Raw genomic sequence first — 17,843 nt, forward strand, 5'->3', positions numbered from 1 at the left:
CACACACACACACACACACACACACACACACACACACACACACACACATGTTTGTTCTTCTATCCTCATGGGGCTTTGCAATGACTTTCATTTATTTAGCAGTTATTTCTATAGCCTGACCTCTGACCCCTGACCCTAAACCTAGCCTAAACTCAGTTCATACCTTAGTCCTAAATCTAACCCCTGACCCACCAATGATCTTTCTGCCAGTGGGGACCAGGCTTTAGTCCTCCTTAGGAACAGTGGGTCCTCATCAGGCTGTGTGTGCCAGGAAAACATCCACACCAGGTAGCAAAAACATGTTCACCAAAACACACACACCCACACACCATCTTATGCTAATTTAATTTTTTTTATTAGCATTTTCATATTTTTAAGTTTGTTATCAGCCTTTTGCTACRTTTACCTTTTTGCTACACTGAACCACTTTTAGTCGTCTAGCCTTTGTTCTGTTGCTTTTAGCTAGATTTGAGCAAATAGCTACTTAGAAGAGTGGTTTTAGGTTATAGCTGGACTTTTCCTACTTTTAGCTTTTAGTTATCTTTTTAACGATTTGAACTTTTAGCTAGTGCTTCACCACTTTTAGCATCAAGCTAACCTTTTGATAGTTTGGCTTCTAGCCAACCAATTGAAGTAAATTGTGATGGACTGAATGTTGTATTTTATACTTTCTGATCTCTGCAGCTGTGAGGTTAAACAGAGAATAAGAGTTGGTTTGTTATCATGGGTTCTCTCTGTCTGCGTAAACAAACGTTAACGTCTGATGTAAAAGGTACCACCTCCAGGGGTGTAACCAGGAAGAGACATACGTTAACGGTTGATTCATCAATATTAGTCAGGGTTTTGTCAGTTATTGAGGATGCTGCTCCGGAGAGTTTGTTATTGTTTATGTTTTATTCAGACTTTTCTGTATTGATCACGCGTTTCTTTATAATTTGCTAATTTTGACTTTCAGCTTGCATTTTGTTATTTTTGGCTTTCAGCTGTTTTTCTGCTTCTTTTAGCATTTTCATATATTTTCATTCCTGCTAGCCTTTTGATACTTTAAGCTTTTAGCTGTGTTAGTTTAGCTTTTTGCTTATTTTAACTTGTATTTTACTGACTAAGTTATGGCTGTTGGCTGCCTCAGTTACTGTATGTTCTCTTTCTCAGCATGAGGTGATTTTAGGTGAACCCTCTGGTGTGAACTAATATTAATGATGTGTTTACTTTCTGACAGACTTGAACAAACATTTAGCTCGTTGTCACTTCCTCCTCTAAAGTTTAGAGTCGTTAACGTCTTGTGTCTGGTGTCACACAGGATTTGTTCTCCCTCCATCAGACAAGATGCAGATGATGGTGAAAACCCTGAGGAGCGTTTGTGTCTCTGCTGATGTTCTGTTTGTTGATGTCAGGCAGCAGGATGTTAGTTTGTGAGGTGATGAATGGAGAGTGGCAGAATAAAACTTTGTTCTAACGGTGATGTTTGACTGTTGGAGGAGAGTTGGAGACAGGAACACCAGATGTGACCTGCACATTTCCTGTCTGTGTTTAGTCCCGCCCACCGTGGAGCCGGCGTTCACAGACGTACGTCAGGCCCTGGGCCGGGCCTTCAGCCTCACCTGCAGCCTCCTGCAGGCCAACCCGGCCCGCCTCCTCAGGTACGAGTGGAAGCTGGGCTCCCGCCTCCTGACCGTCGGGCAGCTCACCGACCAGAACCTCGACACCAGCTACCACGTCAAAGCTCTGAACCGGGAAGGCTACGGCGAGTACACCTGCGACATAACCAACGAGGCGGGGGCGGGACGCTGCACCTACCTGGTTACAGGTGAGACGAACCGTTTGGATCCTCTCGTGTGCTGAAGCGGATGTTAGCGGCTGTAAGGAGCCGAAGAGACATTTTCTGCTTCGCTAACTCCATTTGTCCGATCTAGCTGCACCTTAAAGTGTCWCTAGCTGCGTTTCCATTGACCATGAAAATRCGCAAATTAGAATTTCGAAAATAAATTTGCTCAATGGAAACACGTCAGTTTTGAAAAAAATTACTTTTTTCGACAAAATGTTTTTGCGCTAGGATGAGGTGTTTTTTCAGCCGTATCAAAATTGGTGTTTTTCGCAAAACTTCAATGGAAACACTTTTTTCACATCACAGGAGTCACGTGATCAACAACCGGCTGTTTCTACTGGTGAAAAAGACGATGATGAAGAAGATAACAGGAAGTAGAAGTAGTAGTAATATCACAGAAGTAGTATAAAATAGTAAACTCACCGACTACAATTTCCCAAAAACACAGCATACGTAGCCGCTCCCAAGTAGGGACTTGTCTCTGGAAAGCCTCGATAAAAGACGCCGACGTCTCCTCTGATGATGAGCGCTAGTGTCGTGGTAGCAACATGCTATGTGTTTACATCCATGTTTGTAATGACTTATGAGAACAAACGTATTCACATGACTTTAATAGCGTTTCTTACTTAATGGAAACACTGCAGTTGCGAAACTGTGTTTTTTCGACATTAACAGAATTTTGACAAAGTTTTGCGCACGTTTGCAATGGAAACACAGCTTGTGACATGCCTGTCCTTCAAATACAAAAGGTCAAAGAAAACATCTTTATACTTAAGAAAACTGGCATAATACACATGATTTTACCCATTTTGTCACATAACTGGCCTATTTTCTTTTGAATTTGGCTCAGCCAAAATGAAACAAGAAGTGACATCAAAGGAGAACTCATTAATAAAATAAACTCTTTGTTTTTTGTTTATTGAAACTATATTATTTGAACTTTAATTCTTCATCTCTGATAGTGACTCAAAATAATCTAAAGAAACATCAGATTCTTCTCTGTATTAGCTTTTGTAACAACACTGTGTTTACATTCTGACATTCGTTCTTGACATCACTTCCTGTTTCTTCACACGCAAAAATCTCAACAACTGTTCATCTCAGCGACATGAAATTTGTTTTGCAACATGTTATCAATGTTATTTTTCCAAAAATGCATTCATGTTTATTACAAAAATCTGATGTCACCGGTGCTTTAAAGGGACACTCTGTCTATTTATTTATTTATTAGTTATTTATTTTTTGTTTATTTAACAAGCAGCTCAGACAATGAGCAGCAGTTCTGTCAGATTTACAACAAACATTTGGGAACTTTATGAAAACACCTGAAGCAGCCGTCTGAAGCTGCGGACCCCCAGCCTCAGAGGGGTTCTGGACTCTCTCTCTGCCTGACTCGACTCGTGTCTCTGGCCCCTCCTGATCAAAGCTCCGCTGCAGAGACACCCTGCCAGATTTCCTCTAAAACTCGCGGTCACGCTAAGCCTCTTAAGCGGGCCAGCTGCCGAGCAGCAGCAGCAGCAGCACATTCTGCTGTCAGCAGCACCGAGTCTTTAAACAATCAAATTATCTTCTGCAGGCGGGGCGAGCTGCTGCTGAGGGACCCGTCACCGGCTGAGGTGTGTGTGGATTTCTTTAAATAAATAACAGCTTAATAAAGTTTCCTCAGCCTGCAGCAGCTCAGAGAAACAGCAAAGCTTCAAACTGAAATCCAGCCAGGCGTGACCTGGAAAAAAGTGCCGAGCTCAGGAAACTACCGGAAAGCCTTAAATCTTCATTTGGGTCCAGTCTCCCAGTCGAAGCAGGCTCAGAGGCCTCCAGCAGGACCGGGACCAGGATCTGCAGCCACCTGACCCAGCTGATTTGATCTTTTAATGTCTGAAAGTTGAAACCTTAAAACGGGTTCTTAACCTTTTTGATCTCAGGGCCCAATTTGTTGAACTTAAAGAGGCACGAGGCCCAGTCACACATTACCAATGATGATTATTCTAAATCTTTGTTTAATTTGTATTATATTTGCATTATAAATATTAAATACATTTATAGTTTACAAGTAAAACTCCTGTCAAATAATCACAAGACATGATTATGACAAACATTTTTATATTGTAACCTGCCCATAACAATTATTTGAACAAATACAAAGGTCAGTCAACAGACCATTCAGGCTTATCAACACTAAAATAACATTTTTTAACATAAACAATAACAAAAATAGACAATTCAGTAAATAAAATTGTGGTTATACAATAAATATATTAAAAATGTTTAAAGGAAATGTTTCAAATAAAAAAAACATGTAAAACTAAATTTGATAAAGTACAAATGAAAATAAAGCCTTTTTCAAACTTTTGCATGGTAGAACCAGAAGCTGCTCTACATATTAGTGACAAACTTTGGCATTTTTTTATGAGTTCTTTCATTTTTGCTTCTACTTTTCATTTACAATTGGTTTCCGCTCTCAGCAGGTATCGGTTCTTCTACATATTAAAGTTGTTAAACATCTGAGTGGCGCACTACTGCTACTAGTGGTGAGAAAGTGTATTGCACCCTATTTAAAATCAATGCGGACCCGTGGCCCTCTGCGGCCCAACGTTAAAAACTGTTGCTCTTTTGAGGCCCTCTAGGTGGCGCATGGGTTAAGAGTCTCTGCCCTAAAACATCAAACAGTCTGACCTTTGACCTCTGTGCCCCCTCCACAGGTAAAGCCCACGCTCCAGAGTTTTACTACGACACCTACAGCGCCCTGTGGCAGAATCGACCCCAGGTCTACGGCTTCAAGCTGCAGTGGACCCAGATGGAGCCCAACGCCGTGGATCGGATCCTGGCCTACAGGCTGGGCATCAGGCAGGTCCGTCCAGAACCAGAACAGAGAGGCTCAGACCTCAGGGTTGGACTCACACAGATGGACGTTTATAGAAATGATTACTGGGAACTATCTTTAGAGCCTTCTCATCACGTCGCTCATGTTCTGGATGATTTGAGCAGATTGGATGTGGGTCCTGGGCACCGAGACAGAGACATGGTTTAGTTCCACGTCAGCCTCTAACAGCTGACGGACAGACTCACTTCCTCTGCTTAAATTTGACAAAACAGCACCAAGTCGTGGATTTCTGTTTTACTCTTTTATGTACTTTAGAGTAATGACACTTTTCTAAATTAATCTCAGACAACAATTCTGTTTCCCTTTAGTAAAAAGGCCAAAAATCATCAAACTTAAACCTGGATTGTGTAAAAATCAGGATAAGATCTGAAGTTCAAGACTTTCTGTGACCCGTTCCAACTTTGAAAGATGAGCAGGAGATCCAAACAGGACTGGACTGTCTCACTATTTAAACCTAACTTTGTGTTTGGTAGAATATTTCTTTATAACAATGCTGCTTGACGATAAATCTTAAATCATTGAAAAGTCTGTTAATCCCCTTTTAAATGGTGCCACATTTGTAAGGAACATGCATTTGTGGGATGAGCAGTAGAGTTGAGTATGTGGGTTGTGCACATGAAAAATTTACCAAATCTTCTCTGTCAAACAGCTTATTTAGTTGTTGACTCTTGTTTTGAGCTTCTGAGAGTTTTAGCTGCTGCCAATCAGATCAAGATTTATCACCAGAATTATTCTACCAAACACTAATTTACTTCCACTGTCTGCTAAGACTAGCTAAAAGCTAAAAGATTGAAAAGACTAGCTAAGGCTAGCTAAAAGTTAAAAGATTGAAAAGCTTAGCTAAAAGATAAAAGATTGAAAAGGCTAGCTAAGGCTAGCTAAAAGTTAAGAGATTGAAAAGGCTAGCTAAAAGATAAAAAAGACTAGCTAAGGCTAGCTAAAAGTTAAAAGATTGAAAAGGCTAGCTAAAAGTTAAAAGATTGAAAAGGCTAGCTAAAAGATAAAAAAGACTAGCTAAGGCTAGCTAAAAGCTAAAAGATTTAAAAGACTAGCTAAAAGCTAAAAGATTGAAAAGACTAGCTAAAAACTAAAAGATTTAAAAGACCAGCTAAGGCTAGCTAAAAATTAAAAGGTTGAAAAGGCTAGCTAAAAGTTAAGAAATTGAAAAGACTAGCTAAAAGCTAAAAGATTGAAAAGACTAGCTAAAAGCTAAAAGATTTAAAAGACTAGCAATGGCTAGCTAAAAGCTAAAAGATTGAAAAGGCTAGCTAAAAGTTAAAAGTAGCAYATTAAGACAAAAATGGAGCCAACAGAAGCAGAAAAAGAATTAAGAGGATTTTAAAGGAATTAAAAAGATCTTACTTTGTTTCTTTGACCAAAGACTGACTCAGCATTTTCATCCAGTAAGAATGCTTCATGATTTTAACATTTGGACTTTAATAAACATAAAGGAGATGCTTCAAGCTGCTTGTTTCAACCAGAACCTAACTCTGAAGCTTAGAATCAAACTTAGGTTGATGAAGTCTAATTTAAGGTGATCATTTGGTTGTTTGTAATATGATTTTTTAGTTTTCTGTCAGTGCTGTTTGGAGGTTGAAACAGGCTTCAGGACTCACAGCTCGCTCTGACTTACAGAAACAAACTTTRTTCAAGCTTCAAATCCTCCGCAGACATTAATCTGTCATGTTGGATCCGCAGTCGACAGGAAAAGGTTTAAAAGATTTGTGCATCAAGTGGGGTTTTCATCTTTTTTTGTCATGAAACTGAACAGGATTTACTGGACCAGAAACCATTCTGAATATATTTTGCATCGTTGAGGTGTTATGAAAAAAAGAAAACAGTTTCTTCAAAGATGATGCTTCTCTTCAGAAACCTAAAGAGTTTTAACTGTTTTCACTTTTTATTTGATTAATTTACTATATTTTATTCAGTTTTAATACTTTTATCTCCTAGCTAACATTTAGCTTCTTTTCTCTTTTAGCTACCATTCTTTTGTTTTTAGCTAGCATTTTGATACATTTTACTTTTAGCTACCCTTTTCCTCTTTTTAGCTAGCATTTTTGATTATTTTAGCTTATGGCTAGCCATTTGCTTCTTTTATTTTTTTAGCTACCATTCTTTTGTTTTTAGCTAGACTTTTGCAACCTTTTTCTTTTGGATAGCCTTTAGCTTTTTTCCCCTTTTAGCTTCCATTCACATACTTTATGCTACCGTTTCAGTGTTTKTTGTTTTTAGCTATCCTTTTGCTACTTTTAGCTTATTTTTTTAATGTTTTGCTTTTAGCTAACCTTTTTCTCTTTTAGCTAGTGTTTTAATGCCTTTGGCTTGCCTTTTGCTTCTTTTCTCTTTTAGCTATCATACTTTTGTTTTTAGTTAGCCTTTTGGTACTTTTAGCTAATGTTTTTGAATGGTTTGCTTTTAGCTAACCTTTTGCTGTTTAAAGCTAAAATTCAGCTTTTAGCTATAAAGCCTCAGGAGTTGTTGAATTCAGAAAATATGATTTCCCAGTTTACATTCAGGTTCTGTTGGGTTCTGTTTGGTTGTGGTGAGTTCTGGTTGAACATAGTTTAAGGTCCAGGTTCTGTCTGGTTCTGTTGGATTCTGTCGGGTTTAGAATCACCTGCTCTCTGTTTGACTCAGACGGGTCAGTCTCGGTGGTGGGAGCAGGAGATCCCGATGGACGGAACCATCCAGAAGGGCCAGCTGCTCACCTAYAACCTGACCGAACTGATCAAACCCGAGTCCTACCTGGTCCGGCTGACCCCCATCACCCGGTACGGAGAGGGGGACACGTCAGAACGCGTCATCGCGTACAGCGGTGGGTTCTTTTCTAAGCCCACTCTTTAAGGTGGTATTAATCTGTTGGAGGAGATCTCAGAAGTTTTGAAGAAACAAATCATAAACTCAGTTTTACATTTTGTTCTGGATGGATCCRGTCTGACTGTGGTCTCTGGTTTTTGCAGCTCCTGTGAATCCACATCTCAGTAAGTATCTGATCACAAACTCCGAATCTGAAGGTTGAATAAGTTCTGAGGTTCTGCTCTAAGCTGGACCTTTGATGTTTGTTTACATGTCACATGTTTACGGCGTGTTGTTCTGTGTTCTCAGGGGAGTTYCAGTGTGGTTTTGAGGAGGAGGCCTTATGTTTGTTCTCTCAGGACAAGGCCGATGAGTTTGACTGGACTCGTCACCGTGCCTCCTCACACGACACCAAATCCACACCGAACACCGGGCCRAGCTCGGACCGCTCCGGCTCAAAGCAGGGTACGAAAAAACAGACACAAACATGATTAGGGCTGGGTATCCATTCAGATTTCCCAAATCAATTCAATTCATAGGGGCCCGATTCGATTCACGACGATTTACGATTCAGTTTGATTTATTTTTAAATGAGTTAAGGATATCTTGCAGTAACACTTTTATTTTGATATAGAAAACATTCTCAAAGGAACTAATTCTGTAAGTAGAAACCAATTCTAACTTGGTGCGTTGGTAAAATTATAAACATTAAGTTTAATCTTGAAACAAAACTGTCTCAAGATTCAAAGGTTTAAACTAAAAAGCAATCGACAGAAAGTGTTGGATACATTAGTTTTATAAGAAACTATGAATAATTTTCTTGATCACTAAGAAATGATGGAATAAGGTTACAGGAGAAGAGGTGGGTTAGTATAAGTGTATATTTCTGCCCACTCCTTTGAGTGTATGAAAACTGTATATTTGTAATGTTTCTGTTAGCTTCTGTTCAATAAAAATTATTAACAAGAAGAAAGAAAGAGAAAAGAGAACTTCAGCTAATCTACGGCAAGCCAGGGAGTGACACAAAACATGTAAACATGCAGCTTCACTGCACACAACACTCACAGGGAAAAATCTATCTCATGACTTATGAATCGATTTTCCCAAATTTGAACGAAAATCGATCCAAATCAATTAAATCGATTTTTTTTTAACCCAGCCCTAAACGTGATTCTGACTAAAGCCCCCGTGATGTTTAATTGTCTCCTAACATCATAAAATATGACACAGAAGTGAAACTGTGCAGCGCTTCGATTCAGGTTTTATTTTTAAGTGTCACATTACATCACACCAGGAGAACGTCCATGACCTGTGAGCCTGACTTCCTGTCCCGCAGGTTTCTACATGTACATCGAGACATCGAGGCCGAGGCTGGAGGGGGACAAGGCTCGCCTGCTGTCCCCGACCTTCAGCATGAACTCCAAGAGCTTTCTGTCCTCGTCCTCAGGTGGCAACAACCCCACCTACTGCTTCACCTTCTTCTACCACATGTATGGAAAACACATAGGTGAGAGCGCACGAGGGTGGGGCTTATCATGGGAGGGCGGAGTTTATCACATCAGGGCGGAGTTTATCACATCAGGGTGGAGTTTATCACATCAGGGTGGAGTTTATCACATCAGGGCGGAGTTTATCACATCAGGGCGGAGTTTATCACATCAGGGTGGAGTTTGTCACATCAGGGTGGAGTTTATTACATCAGGGCGGAGTTTATCACATCAGGGCGGAGTTTATCACAGGAGGGCGGAGTTTATCATATCAGGAAGGAGTTTATCACAGGGGGGCGAAGTTTATCACATCAGGAAGGAGTTTATCACTCAAGGATAACCAAGACCTTCCTGATTGTTGTATTTTTGTCTCACAGGAACTCTGAACATTTTCTTGCGTCAGAAAAGTACGACACTGACGGACAACTTGGTCTGGAGTTTGTCTGGTAACCAAGGAAACCACTGGAGGCAGGCTCGGGTTGACATCCACCCGACGGCAGCCTTTCAGGTACGGGACACACCTGCCTGCTGTCTACTGATGACATCATCCATCAATAACAAACAAACTGCATCGTTTGCTCAGCCTTTTAATACGTTTTACTTCCTGTTTCCTGTCTTCAGATGGTAGTGGAAGGGATCCGAGGCCCCGGGATCGAAGGTGACATCGCTATTGATGATGTCACAATTGAGGAAGGCGAATGTAAAGACCCCCCACCCAACAGTGAGCACCTCCGAAGTGAAATACAAATTTCTTCATCTTTATTACAAACATTTTCCTTTTTAACATAACTGTTTGTTTGTTTTTCAATCACACAGATTTAAGGTCATTTGCCCCGCCCCCATCACACCATATATGGCAACTCTGTATGACACTAAGGCTTGTTCTGATTGGCTGGCAGAGGTGACCCCATCCTACGCCATCAGCCTTCTATACAGGACGCCATGAGTTTTGACTCCTATAAACTCCTGCTCATTTCTAGGACTGAGGGCATTTTTTTATTTATTTGTAATATTTTTAAACTTAGCACAACAAATGAACGGAGGAGGAAACGGTTTGCTTCATCAACAACCACCAACATTTTGTTGTTCGCTAACGGGCCAGTAAAACTCATCATAGCTCCAGTCCTGCAGGGAGTCTGGTTTTGGAACAGTTAGGGGTCCATCGCAGAACCAGGATCTGGATGAGACTGCTGGTTGTTAAACAGTTCTTCACAAGGGGGTCTCCAGACGATTGTGGGGATTCTCAGGTTCCACACGAGAGGTGAAGAGGCTCCAAGTCTTTGTTGGTTCAGTTACAAACAGGTTTGGGTTTGWTTTTCTCTCAAAATATCAGTGGTGGGCACAGTTCAGCTAACCCGCTAATAGAGGAATTAGCTTCTCTTTTATCAGATTAGCTTTTTCCCCTACTTTGGAAACCGTTAGCAGACCAATTAGCTTCCACTAAATTAGCTTCCACTAATTTTAACTCCACTAATAAATTCACAAATATAAAACTTCTGTTTTTTTTTTGCAATTTATCCCAAGTTAAATAAAAACTATCCGCTTTTACAAGCAGTGCTGGACGTGTCAGGCACCATGTGTTAGCATGTAGCATCTTTAGCAGCTAAACTTCAAGCTAAAAGCGTCACAAAGAAATTAAATAAAATTTAATTATATAAGTAACAAATACAAAAATTGGCTACATCTAAAATGTAGTATACAGAGAAAGTATTTGTTAATTGTTTGACTAACTTCAAACAACAATGTTTATACAGATTCTAACACAATCAAAGAAACGCTTTTAGACAGAGCTATAACTCTGTTTTGGATTGGCTGGCTTTCCACAGTTGATCCCACCCACCTTTACAATAAACCAATAGAAAACTGACAACAGGTTTGTGTCAGTCTCTTAGCAGTTAGCTTTAGCTTCCACTAATATTTCTTTCTGTTTAGTGGTTTAGCGTTTGCTTCCACTAATATTTCTTTCTGTTTAGTGGTTTAGCRTTWGCTTCCACTAATATTTCTTTCTGTTTAGTGGTTTAGCGTTWGCTTCCACTAATATTTCTTTCTGTTTAGTGGTTAGCGTTAGTGGAGCTAAGATTCTTGTTTAGTGGATTAGCGGTTATTGAAGCTAATGTTTTGATTGGCTGTGCCCACCACTGATGAATAGTTACAAAGCTGTTGGAGGCGTCTCCAACTCGTCTGTAATTCTTCTCAGTTCTGTCTCCTGTCACGAAGCGATCGTCTGCGTCTGGATGCAGTCTGAGTCAGGTCAGAGTGGGCTCTTTGTGGTGGGATCGAGGGTCTACGTGGTCTTTAGGTCACATGACAGCTGGTGACGGTTCAGGAAGGTGACTTGGGGACATAAACGAGCAGAAGAACTGTACGTGTGGAGTCCTGAGAACAAAGCAGGATCAGGTTTTGGTTTTGAACAGGTTTAGTTTGTAACGAGGAGCCCTGAGGTCACTTTAAATCCAGACTCTACCAATCCACCTGCTCTAAAATTTGTAAATACAGAATATAAAAGGTTTATTTAAATAACTGAGTGCTGAGATAATGAAGCTGTTTGGCTGTAAACCCTCTGAGTTGAGCCTGAAGGTTCGGAGGTACAGCAACATGTGGGCCAAGTGACAAAACTACTTTTTTATTTTGATTACTCGTATTCCTGTTCTGCTGTTTAATGGATGTAAATAAACGAGGAGGGTATTTTTTAAAGTTTTGAAGACTCCCAGCTCAGCTCCGTGTGGTTTTCTCCGTGGATCTGAAATCTCTGACAGATTATTTGTAACAGAATCAGATTTTCCTTCAGGTTTGATGAGATTGTTTGCTGTCTGAGAGGGTTCTCCAGCCGAGGTTGGTTTCTGCTCATCAACCGTACTGTACCGCTTCAAACTGCAGAGACTTTTACAAATCTATATTTTTAGACGAGATTCTGACGAGGGAAGGAGATTTCACCTTCTGCCATAAAATCAAGTGCCTTCGACTCAGAGAGGATTGTCCAGGAGCGTCAGCATGGGAACAGACGAGCTGTGGTTCGAGTATGCAAAGAGCATTTCTAACGTTTTCTTTCTTTAACGAGACAAACACAAACCATCTGAATGGAAGAGAAGACGGAGACCTGACAGGAAGTTCTCCGGGATCTGGGACTAGGAGGACTCGTGTGACGACTCGTAGCCAATAGGATTCAAGCATTTGTTTTGACTCTGATCTGGATCCTGTAATAATCTAAAACTCGGTGTTTGTACCTGCACCTTTCAGCCCCGATCATATCTTTACTTTTCTTCTGACAAAGGTTTGTTTCTCCTTTAAAATCATGTCCGAGTTCATAAAACATGAGGTTAAATATATTTACCATTTCTTGTTCCGATTGTTTCAAACCGTTAACCGACTGGAGGGGAGACATGTTTGATATTCTTTATGCTGATAAAATGTTTCTAATAAAAGTCTGATGAGTATTTATTCTTTAAAGAAAATAAAAACCTAATTAATTATTTGGAAACGTTGATTTTCCTTTTATTCATTTGAGAAATTTCTGTATTCCTTATAATATATATATATATGAAAGCCTTATAACAGACTGTTTTTAAAGTTTTATTTTTTGGCTTATTGGTGAAATTATCTTTAAAAATATTCATATGTTATTGCTTTTTGAGGTAAGAAATAGTTTTGACTTGGCTTAAGTCGTACTGAGCACAAAGTCAGTAAATTCATATTTGGGAGATTATTTCTTGTAACAATGCTTGTTGATAAATCTTATACAGTTAGAAATCCTGTTCATTTCCCATTTAAATGGTGCCACATTTGTAAGGAACATGCATTTGTGGGATGTGCACATGAAACATCTGCCAAATCTTCTCTTTAAAACAGGTGCTTTTGATAGTGCCAACTGCAGCTTTAAGATTTATTGTTACAAATAAATCTACCAAACACTAATTTACATTTATTTATAGCTGTGGCTGGTGCTACCAGAAGCTGAAAACAAGAGTCAACATCAAAATAAACWTTTTTAAAAAGATTTAGTGATGTTTCTCAGTGGATCTGTGCTCCACAATACAGCCTAGGTGGAGTAGTTGAACACAGATCCACTGATCCTTCAACACAGAGCATCTTCAGAAGACAAGCTGATAAAATAAATGTTAAAAATCTGTATTGTTTGATACAAGTGTGTATTGAAGGGTTCCACAGATACATGAACTGTTTCACCCAATAAATATATGTATATATATAAACCCAAAATTATATACTGTATTGTAAAAATAGGTGACAAAATATCAAATTTGTCTTGATGATTAAATCACAATTTTCTGACTTACAAGTTGAATTATCTTCAGAGTTAATTCATATTTTGTAGGTTTAGGTAAGAAATAATTTCGACTCAGTTCACATCGTTTRAATACGGTAAATATTTAAATGAACAATTTTTGTATTATTTACATGTTTTTGCAATATTTATGATCAAACACTCACTTTATCACAGTATTTTTATTGTATTTTGATCCAATATGAAAAACAATGCAAGCATGAAAAAGTTTGTTCAAACACCAAACTAGTTGTATCACAGTTTTTTTGGCACTAATGTGCTCACACACACGCACGCACGCACACACACACACACACACACACAAAGGCTTCAGTTCCCTTTTTTTTAAACACAAAAACATTTCAGTGCCAAAAACAGGTGAAGCTTCAGCAGCTGTTTGACATGAGTTCATCTGATAGTTTGGTGTGGTAGTAGCTGAGACTGATTCCAAACCTGAGAACAGACTGTAGATCTGCTTCTTTGGGACCAGACTGACCCAGGTGTTGGTTCCGGTACTTCGGACTCAAGGTTCTGATGCAAACCAAAGATGAAAACCAACTTCCAGCAAAAACACAAACTTCATTTACGTCTCCAGCTGGAGGCACGTGACGCGGAGGTGACTGCTGGTTCTGTTTCAGGGCTCAGTTCTTCCAGAAGTTCGGGTTCTGGGCCATCCTCCTCTGGAAGTTCTCGTACCACCTGAGGATGCAGCTGGACGGGATGAAGGTCTCGGTGGGGTTCGGGATCATCTGCGCCTGCGTGACGGCGAACGACGACACGAAGTTGTAGAGACTGTCCAGCATCTTCTGGGTGAAGAGCAGGAACGTGTCCACGGTGGACACGGCGGCGCTGGCCACCGGGATCTGCTGGACCAGCTGCTCCAGGGGCTCCACGGACACTCCGACCTGGGCCGCGGAGGGCGGGGCGGAGGAGACCATCCCCCCGAAGGGGTGCGCGCCGCCCTCGCCGTTCTTCATCCCGGAGATCTTGAAGATGGCGCTCGGCTTGTCGTTGGTGATGAAGCCGAGCAGCTGCCACACCGGCCCGCCGCCCAGCGGGTCCGGGAAGGAGAAGTATACGGCCCCGCCCGTGCCGGCGGGGAACGGCACCGTGCCCAGCATAAAGACCACCACGTGGTTCACGTTCTCGTAGTCCGCCAGGTTGAACACGAACTTGTCCGAGGCGACCTGCACGGCGTCGGTTTGCACCAGCCTGCCGGCGACCAAACACCCGAACATCCCTGCTGACAGCCGCGGAGCCGCTGCGAACAACCCGTCAAAGCTGGAGCTGCCGGCTGGAAACATCTACAGAGGCGGAGGTTCCTTCCCCAAACAAAACAGTTGCACAACGAACTCTGGAAACTTCTGCTTCTTCTTCTACCATCGGTCACAGGATAAACACAGCGCCGCGGTGTTGGCGCCACCTGCAGGCGGGACGTGGAACTGCACGAAAAATACCTGTTTCTCTGTGTTAGCAAAATAACTGGAAGGATTTTTTTTATGAAACTCTCAGTAATTATTACTAAAGTCACATCTACAACTGATTAACCTTTGAACTTAGCCTTATTAAGACTGCCACAAGGTTTTTCTATCAATAAATAAATAAATAAATAACAATTACAACAAATGTGGCATCAATATAAAAAGGTCTGCTTGTTTGAACTAAGACAAGAAAATAATATTTCAGTTTATTTAAAATTAAAATAGAAACCAGTAAATAAAACAAGTAACAAAAAAATAAAACAACTGCGTGTTTTGATGTGTTGATGACGCGAGGTTTCTGGTTGGAACTTCGGTATTTCCGAGCTTTGGGGTTGTCCCTGAACGCCACACACGAAGCTCAGCAGTCGCATTCAGTCTGCTGCTCTGCTAATCGCTGGTGCCGGCCCGTCGAGTCTGTCACGTCCTGTGACCCACTCGGAAGAAATGGGCCTTTTTTGATTTTTATTTTTATTTTCTACCCCGGACACCAAAGGCTCCTAACCATCCTATTTTGAATTCCGAAGATTGGGTTTTCCGTCGTTTTTTTTTTTACGTAGATAAACTTTGTCCTGACGGTGAGGAGCAGCCCTGGGCCCGTGTCGCTTGTGGTGAGTATCCGCCGGTGCGCAGCGGCCTCTCGGCTCTCCCGGAACTCGAGGTCCGAGGCTCGCGTTTGGGGTTTTAGGCCGCTGCTCGTGTTTGTTGTCTGTGAGGACACTAGTGGGACATTTAAACGGCATAGACCGAGTTAGCTTGTGTTTTTTTGGACATGTCACGGCAGTCTGAGTTAATCTACGGGATTATAAACAGCTGTTATCAGCACGCTAATGGTTCAGTTTAGCTAGCTTTAAGCTAACATTAGTTAGCCGGCGAACATGTTAACATTTATCGAGGCTCTGGGTGTTCGGGATAATTTCGTACAAACCCAGCTTATTTTATTAATGTGACCGAAGCTGTAACACATTAAGTTAATTATTTTAAAGCTAATAGTCTATATAATATAAACTTGTGAACCTAGCTAACACAGCTATTTGTCACTAACATCCCTTTTCTTATCCTTAGGTTGATTGTCTGATGAAATAATCAGGGTTTCGTATGCCCCCACTAACCTCATTCAGTGTTTAAATCCGTGTGKGCTTTTTTCACTAAACCCCACACCACATTCACTACGTCACGATTTATTTAAGCTAAAAGTCTAAATCAGCGTTTAGTTTCAGTCGTTTGGATAAAAGATGAGAAAAAAAGCAAAGAGTAGAGGGATGATTTATGTCCTTATTGGTCATTTCTGTGATTAGTTGATTAAWTGATCTGCCATGATACCAGCTGTATGCCTTCAATCTAGTGTTGATTTGATCACAGATCAGCTGGAGAAATCATTTACATTTAAAGAGGCATTTAAATGAGTTACATGCTTGTTTTACTAACAGTTTCAATATTTTAGATAGGTCTATTTTATGCACAGATCCACAGATCCACTGATAAACATTAACATGGCAGAAAAACTCGTTTACTGAAGTCACTTTAAATAGAAACAGTTTTATTTCAGCTGAATAGTTTAATGCCAGCTAAAGTAAAACTAATAATAAAGATTATTTGGTCACCTCTTGTTGTTGCTCAGATTATTTGATGAGGATGACTCTCTGCTACTTCCACAACAAAGTCACGTWTGTGTTTGATTAGCTGTTCATGAAAAGCTGTTCAGTGGTATATTTWGCTAACAAACGACCACAGACTCAGACCCACCTGTGTTTGGTTAATAATGATAATAAATGAGGGACATAAAACCTGAAATGAACACCTGCAGAGCCTTCAGACTGGTGCAGGACGCTCCTGAATAATTTCTACTTTGGCAGCTTTGGTCCCAACACAGCCATGTTTTTGTGGGTTCAAAAACAAACTGTTGTGTTGTTTTTGTTGTGAACTCACCCAGCTTCATGCTCCCCCCTGAATAGAGCCGTTTGACCTGTTTGTGCTCAGAAAGGTGTCCCAATCTACCAGGGAATTTTGTTTTAGCTAAACTGTTCTGTTTGTCCCTGACACAAACAACTGTTTCTTTTCTTTAATTACCCAAAGATTAATATTATTGTTTTTAAAATTATTTATTTGTGTTAAGATTTCTTATGCTTAAATTTGACATTATTGATGTCAGGCTTACAATCTCATACTCAAACTTTGTATRAATTTGTTTAAAAAGCTCCTATTTAATATTTGCATGTTTATGTATTTCCTGCACAGTGATCCATTAAAACATTTTGTTTCAAAATAAAAAAACAAGGAAATAAATTCAGTTAAAGTTAAGGAGCGTAGCAGATCTCTCCTGTTTGTAACAACATAAACAAAACTGATAGAAATGACAAATAAGACAACAAATCCTCTGAATAACACTAAAATATTAATTTAGTTAAAGGAAGAAATTACATTTTATTATAAACAAAAAATTATTTTAGCTTTACAAATGTCTTAGTATTATTTAAAATAATTATTTTCTCCCTGATGGTCCCAGATTAGCTGGTATCTGCAGATTATTCTCTAGCTGAGGTGAAGACATTGTCCCGGTCCAATCCCAGACTCAGGAAGTCAGCAGCGTGGTGTCAGTGAACGACACCACAACTATTATTAGCTGGACTTTCTGGAAAGTTTACTGGACCCATGGCCATCAGCTGAGGAAGAGTTGCTCATGGTTGATGTTTTTTCTTTTTTTCCATCAGGTGTTGCTGAGTCTAATCTGTAGAACAGAAGTAATGCTGTTAGTGTGGGATGAACGTTCTCCAGTAGTAATTTAATTAACTCGTGGTTTTAAATCGTGCAGGTTGATGTTTTTAAGTCAAGAGAAAACAATATGTGCTGTTGGACCATAGTGTTCTTTATGTCACAGTGGAATGAAGTATGTGTACTCTGTACCTGTAGTGTACTCTGTACCTGTAGTGTACTCTGTACCATAAATATTTTAAAAAACTAAAGGCATTTAGTCACAAAATGAGTCATTGTTCCAGTCGGTGTTTTCTTGTAGGAATGGGCCTCATGCAAGAACCGTTGGTACGCACAGATTTGTTCTTAAGTTGTGCGTACGAGTGATTTAGGAGAATTTGTG

The 17,843-nt window shown here is 40.2% G+C and overlaps 3 protein-coding genes across 4 annotated transcripts in view; 2 read left to right on the forward strand and 1 right to left on the reverse strand.

Annotated features, from left to right (window-relative positions):
• Positions 1-10,606, forward strand: part of mdga2a (MAM domain containing glycosylphosphatidylinositol anchor 2a) — a 22,586-nt gene extending 11,980 nt beyond the window's left edge. The window contains exons 8-16 of the mRNA XM_014030849.1: positions 1,535-1,807; positions 4,525-4,673; positions 7,347-7,524; positions 7,670-7,690; positions 7,815-7,970; positions 8,842-9,012; positions 9,370-9,500; positions 9,614-9,713; positions 9,809-10,606. Of these exons, the coding sequence (XP_013886303.1) occupies positions 1,535-1,807; positions 4,525-4,673; positions 7,347-7,524; positions 7,670-7,690; positions 7,815-7,970; positions 8,842-9,012; positions 9,370-9,500; positions 9,614-9,713; positions 9,809-9,897 (1,268 nt within the window). The 3' untranslated portion in view covers positions 9,898-10,606. The remainder of the gene's footprint in view (positions 1-1,534; positions 1,808-4,524; positions 4,674-7,346; positions 7,525-7,669; positions 7,691-7,814; positions 7,971-8,841; positions 9,013-9,369; positions 9,501-9,613; positions 9,714-9,808) is intronic.
• A 3,083-nt stretch (positions 10,607-13,689) lies between these two features.
• On the reverse strand, positions 13,690-14,966 carry hikeshi (heat shock protein nuclear import factor hikeshi). The gene has a single exon (XM_014030852.1). The coding sequence runs from the start codon at positions 14,573-14,575 to the stop codon at positions 13,913-13,915; it is 663 nt and encodes a 220-aa protein (XP_013886306.1). The 5' UTR covers positions 14,576-14,966; the 3' UTR covers positions 13,690-13,912.
• A 160-nt stretch (positions 14,967-15,126) lies between these two features.
• hectd1 (HECT domain containing 1) overlaps positions 15,127-17,843 on the forward strand; it is a 31,463-nt gene continuing 28,746 nt past the window's right edge. For both annotated transcript variants that reach the window (XM_014030850.1, XM_014030851.1), the window contains exon 1: positions 15,127-15,360. The gene's annotated coding sequence lies outside the window, so the exon portion shown is untranslated. The remainder of the gene's footprint in view (positions 15,361-17,843) is intronic.

The sequence above is a fragment of the Austrofundulus limnaeus genome, unplaced genomic scaffold (genome assembly GCF_001266775.1).
Source record: "Austrofundulus limnaeus strain Quisiro unplaced genomic scaffold, Austrofundulus_limnaeus-1.0 Scaffold1129, whole genome shotgun sequence".
Taxonomy (NCBI): Eukaryota; Metazoa; Chordata; class Actinopteri; order Cyprinodontiformes; family Rivulidae; genus Austrofundulus; species Austrofundulus limnaeus.